Here is a 6,026-nt window from a genome sequence, read left to right as displayed (position 1 = left end):
AATATTTTTTATTGGTATTTTGATTATCAAAATTTGTGAAATAACTTGGGTTAATAATCACAAGTATTATGTCACATTGGTTGGGCCCTTGAAATTTGAACTGACACGTTTCTTTAAATGTTGACTGCTCAGGCAAACAGTACAAGAATATATAGAATAGATTTGACATATATATCATTATTCGCTTACTTTCATATGCACATATAATTACATTAAGAGTTATACATTTCTCGGGTATAAATACAGGAGAGTGCGAATCTGCCACATCAAGTTTTTCTACCTGAGGCAACTGAAACGAAATCACCATGGCAAAAGTCCTTTTTCTCCTTCTTGCAGTCCTGGTGGCAGTTAGGTTAACAACAGTTGTTTTTATTTAATAATAATAATAATGATAATAATAAATAGTAAGAATAAAATGGCAATTTATTTGCTGCGTCAGAGGCGCCTGGAGCCAGCATTCGAAAACCTGTCCAACTGAGTTGTGAGCATCGTTTAAGCCAAACACGAGATTAGGCGAGATTCTGGCACATTATGGCACCATCTTGGGACCTGCAGTGCTGTTAAAATCTTCATTAAAAAAAAATTAGGCGACGAACTGACTCAAACTTTTAGAGATAAGGGTGAAGCGTTGAGTCGCGATAGTCGATTCTTGAATGAATCAGAAGGCCAGCGATGTCGACTTAGGCAATATCTGACGCAAGTCGGCTCTTGAGTCTTATGCGATAGATGCATGGTATGACAATGTTGCGACACGAGACATGAGAATGCTGTGACTAGAGACATGATAATGCTGCGACACGAGACATGACAATGCAAGAGACATGAGAATGTTGAGACATTAGAATGCTGAAGACATGATCGTCTAGTAAATGCTGTAGCAGATATATTCAATAATTAAATAATGTAGTAGTAATAATTGTATATTAATTGAATAATTAAAAAATAATGAAATAATTTATGGAAATAATTATAATTATTTTTTTATCACAGTGTGTCCATACCAGCCAAAAACCAGTGGCCAGAAGTGTTTGGAATGGTAATAATTTATAATAATTATTAGTTATAATTATATATTATTTTATTTATTATACTTAATCATTATATTATATAATAACGTTTATTATTTCTCTTATTTATTCCTTTATTTTAATCGCTTCATAATTTAAAAAAATTCAATCCTTAAAATTTCACATATATCAAATCTCCAAGAGGAACAAATAAAACTTCTTCAATTAATTAAAAATAATTAAGAATAAATTTAATAAAAATAAGTTTTTGCATAGTCAAAACCAAAACGCGAAGTCACAATGTGAAATATTTTAAAGAGTTAACAAGACATAGATGCAGAGAGAATTTAATTATTCAATATAGTCTCAAATATCTGGAACTCATTACCAAATGAACTTGTTGAGGCACAATCAATTAACAAATTTAAAGCAGGCATTGATTGTTGGATGAACAACAATCAATCATTGAATCAGCTGAGCTAGCATGCCTGACAACATGCTCTGGATAACCTCCAGAACAGCTGCTGCTGCTATGCTACTACTACTACTACTACTACTACTACTACTACTACTACTACTACTACTACTACTACTACTACTACTAACTAAAAAATAAATTAATTGAGAATCAACTATTAATTAAAAATTAACAATCGACTGAAAATTTTAAAAAAGCTATTTAGAAAATTTATTTTAGTTAAAATTAATAAAAATAATTTTGAATAATTTTAAAAAATTATTTTTTTTTCAGACCGGTGAAGATGCCAAAGCATTTATTCTCAGTGAATTTCCACACTTGAAAGTAATATTTACTAGCAGATTAATCGCATGTTTTCAATTTTTTAATTAATTTTTTAACTATTTTATATTATTTTGAAAGATTTCACATATATACTGTTATACGCTTACGTTATGAATTATATATTTCCCTGGGTTTTAAACACAGGAGAGTTCGAGCCAACCACATCCAATTCATTCATTCATTTATTCGTTATTTGCCTTCGTTCATTTACTCATTCCTTCATTCATTCATTTATTCATATTCATTCATTTATTCATTCATTCCTTCATTCACACATTCATTTATTCATTCCTTCGTTCGCACATTCATTCATTTATTTATTCATTCTTTCATTCCTTCCTTCATTCATTCGTTCATTCATTCATTCATTCATTCATTCATTCATTCATTCATTCATTCATTCATTCATTCATTCATTCATTCATTCATTCATTCATTCATTCATTCATTCATTCATTCATTCATTCATTCATTCATTCATTCATTCATTCATTCATTCATTCATTCATTCATTCATTCATTCATTCATTCATTCATTCATTCATTCATTCATTCATTCATTCATTCATTCATTCATTCATTCATTCATTCATTCATTCATTCATTCATTCATTCATTCATTCATTCATTCATTCATTCATTCATTCATTCATTCTCACACTCAATCATTCTCACACTCAGTCATTCCATCATTCACTCGTTCCATCATTCATTCATCCGTGCACCAGATCTACATTCTCCGTGACGGTTCGCCAGTTACAATGGACTATAGATTTGATAGAGTCAGAATATTCGTCGACGAACAAGGCGTAGTCGTCCGCACGCCTCACATCGCTTAAGAACATCATTTTACAACAACTTATTATTTCAACCTAATTTAAAATTAATTATTAATCAATTTACCTGATTTAAATTTAATTAATAACTTTATTAGTAGAAAAAATTTATTAAATAACAATTTTTAAGATATTTCTTCAATATATCGCATTAAATGTGATTATTTATTACGTTCAATGAATTTTGAAATTGGGAATAAAACTATTTGACTGCAAAAATAAGATGTGTGTTGGCTGTTTTATTGAGGGTAATTACAAAATTCAATGCAATAAAATGTGGCATGATAGTAATACTATTGATGATGATGATTCAAGTGGTAGTGCTGATGATGATGGTGCTGCTGCTGATAATGATGATTATGTCGATGATGATGATGATTTCGATGATGAGGATGAACCTAATTTCACCATCAAACCTAAAATTATTCCTTACACTTTGGGATATAAATGTGGAAAAGTTAGAGCTGATTGACAGGATTGAATTTTTGCAGTCCTTGTAGCAGCAAAGTTAACAACAGTTGTCAACGTATAATTGTAATTGTAATATAGGCGTATAGTAATTACAATACTAGATAAATTTAATACTTATTTAGTACCTTACTTACGTTAAATTAACGCTGTGACCACATTTGTCATTGCAATAACCTCATCATATTAATATTTAAATCGTGTTTATAACACACAGAGTAGACACAATATGCCATTAAAGTGCAAACAACAGAAATAGTATAATCTTAGTAACTGGATAATTAAGTAACGGTAATAAATATGACATCATCATTGCAAAACATAAAATAGAAATAGTCGCCAATGTCTTGAAAGGATAAGGCACGAAAAAGAAAGAAATAGTTCCACGAATACTGAACTCATCCATTCACTGACTCATTCATTCATTTGTCAGTTCTTTCGTTCGTTCATTCATTCATTTATTCGTTCACTCTCACTCACTAACGGACTCACTCATTTACTCACTAACTTACTTAATGATTCACTCACTCACTCATTCACTCACTCATTCAATCATTCATTAGTTTGACATCATTTTCGACCCAACCGGAGATACAAAGAATTTTTAAAAAGATAGAGTTCTAATTTTAGCGGGCGAAAATAACATTGTTGTCAACGTTCCTCTTGTTACTTGAACATTTTTGAAGCAAAATAACTCTAATTTAATTTAATTCAATCCTAAATTAAATCCGGTCAAGGTTTTGATTGACGAGAAGTTGTTTTAAAAACGTTTTCAATTTGAAATTTTTTGAAAAACTACACATCTAATAATTATATTATACATTAGATTCAATGATATTTGAAATGTTTAACAGAATTAGGTTTCCGCGAAATTATGCGTTCTTGTTCTTTTGTTTGGAGTAAGGAAACGTTGCTTGCTAATAATAAGCCAACTTCACCGCATTTCATTCTTGAATTTTAAAAAAAATTATGTGAAGTTTTTCAAACGTTGTTAAAGGTCGATTGCACGTTTTTTTACCCCAACTTGCATAATTATAAAAATATAATATATACATTATATATAATACAATATATTTAATTACAAGTTTTTTATATTAATTATAATTTATATTATGTATATGTTATATTAATTTATTATAGCTATAAATTCTGTGAATTTGGCCAGAAATTCAGTTCAGCGTAACTGCAGAATAAGAAACAACCAAAGATGTCCAAAATCGTCTGTCTGTTTCTCGTTGTTTTGGTAGCCGCAAAGTGAGTGGATTACTAATGCTCTTGCTGCTGCTACTGCTGCTACTACTGCTGCTACTACTGCTGCTACTACTTCTGCTACTACTACTACTTCTGCTACTACTATTACATTTTCCTATTACTTCAACTACTTATATTAATACTAATAATAATAAGATGAATAATAACGCTGTGGAGCACGATAATATTATCATATTATTAATTATAATAATTTAAATTCTAACTCGATTTAATATTTATTATAAACAAATTTCTATGATAAATTTCCATTTACATTTCCAGCCTTTCGACTGCCTTGAAGTCAAGCTGGCCTGAGTTGTCTGGATCGGTATGCTAATGAGATAATAATTATTACCCATAATATAATTAATATTAATAATTAATTAATTATTAATAAAAGAAATAATAACAATATTATTATTAATAACCATTATTCCTCCTCAGAGATAAGTATGAACAAGATCACACACAGCAAAGCGAATTGAACAGGTTGGAATCGAAGTCGGTCACTGCGGCAGTAGGAAGATACCCTAACCATTACACTATCTGGCATAATTGCTCAAAATAAATAATTATTCATAATAAATCAATAATTATTTGTTGAGAAATCTTATTAGAATAAATATTTATAACGAAATGTTCATAAATAGTAAAAAATTTTCATGATAAAAGTTCAATTATTATAAAAATTAACGAAAGCCAAAATCCACCTTTTGGTAACGAGTTAAAAAGGAAGAACAAATTTTTTAATGCCATTTTTTGTCACATCACTTTCATCTTTTCAAACTTAATTATATATTAGTGGTAGCAATAGAAATATAAAACGAAACCAGTCATGCCGGCCCATCACATGCCTTGTGTGTAATGCGTCGTTTGGCACGCATTCAACTCACACACTCTGTTTGTGTGTTGTTAATTCTTAACTCTGAACTTTAGAAAGGGTAGCCAACTTTTAATGCTTAAACCTTTAATGCGAATGTTTCTTTCTTTTACCCAGAGAGGAGAAGCCGCCAAGACGTACATCCTGAAGGAGAGACCAGACTTAAGAAGGGTTCATATTGCGGTGTTTCGCCACTAATCCAACACGTACACACACACAAACACAAACACACGCACCAACAAACAACCACACACACACCAACACACACAAACACACACAGGTTGAAATCATCAGAGAAGGGTCGGGAGTGACCATGGACTACAGGCTGGACCGAGTGAGGATCTTTGTGGATGATGCGGGATTCGTGGTCGGATTTCCGAGAACTGGATAAATTCATTTGTAAACCTCACTAAAAGGAAAATAATAATGATAGTAATAAAGTAATAATAATAATAATAATAACAATAATAACAGTAATAAATAGTGATTAAATAATCGTGTTGATCATGATGATATATAATCGAAGATGATGGCGATGATGATGATGGTTTTGGTGGTGATGATGATCATGAAGACAATCAAAATAATTATTCAATATATTCGTCATTTATTGTTATCCATTTGAATCCGAAATGTTAAAATTTAGAATAAAAAATTTTTCTAACTCAAAAAATGTCTTGCCTTCGTTATTCAATATTTACACATCACATACACAACACACACACACGCGCACGCACAAACACGCGCACACACACACATACGATGAAAATATGGCGATGATA

At 30.6% G+C, this 6,026-nt stretch overlaps 1 protein-coding gene across 1 annotated transcript; it reads left to right on the top strand.

Moving 5' to 3' along the window:
• Nucleotides 1-305: 305 nt before the first annotated feature.
• Nucleotides 306-2,648, top strand: HELRODRAFT_165184 (hypothetical protein; the record flags this gene model as incomplete). Its single annotated transcript, XM_009031044.1, has 4 exons — nucleotides 306-352; nucleotides 556-700; nucleotides 1,759-1,809; nucleotides 2,538-2,648. The coding sequence occupies 4 exons, from the start codon at nucleotides 306-308 to the stop codon at nucleotides 2,646-2,648; spliced, it is 354 nt and encodes a 117-aa protein (XP_009029292.1).
• Nucleotides 2,649-6,026: the final 3,378 nt, after the last annotated feature.

This window comes from Helobdella robusta, assembly GCF_000326865.2.
Source record: "Helobdella robusta unplaced genomic scaffold HELROscaffold_7, whole genome shotgun sequence".
NCBI lineage: Eukaryota > Metazoa > Annelida > Clitellata > Rhynchobdellida > Glossiphoniidae > Helobdella > Helobdella robusta.
Note: the sequence above shows the minus strand (reverse complement) of the source record. Positions and strands in the feature narration are given on the sequence as shown.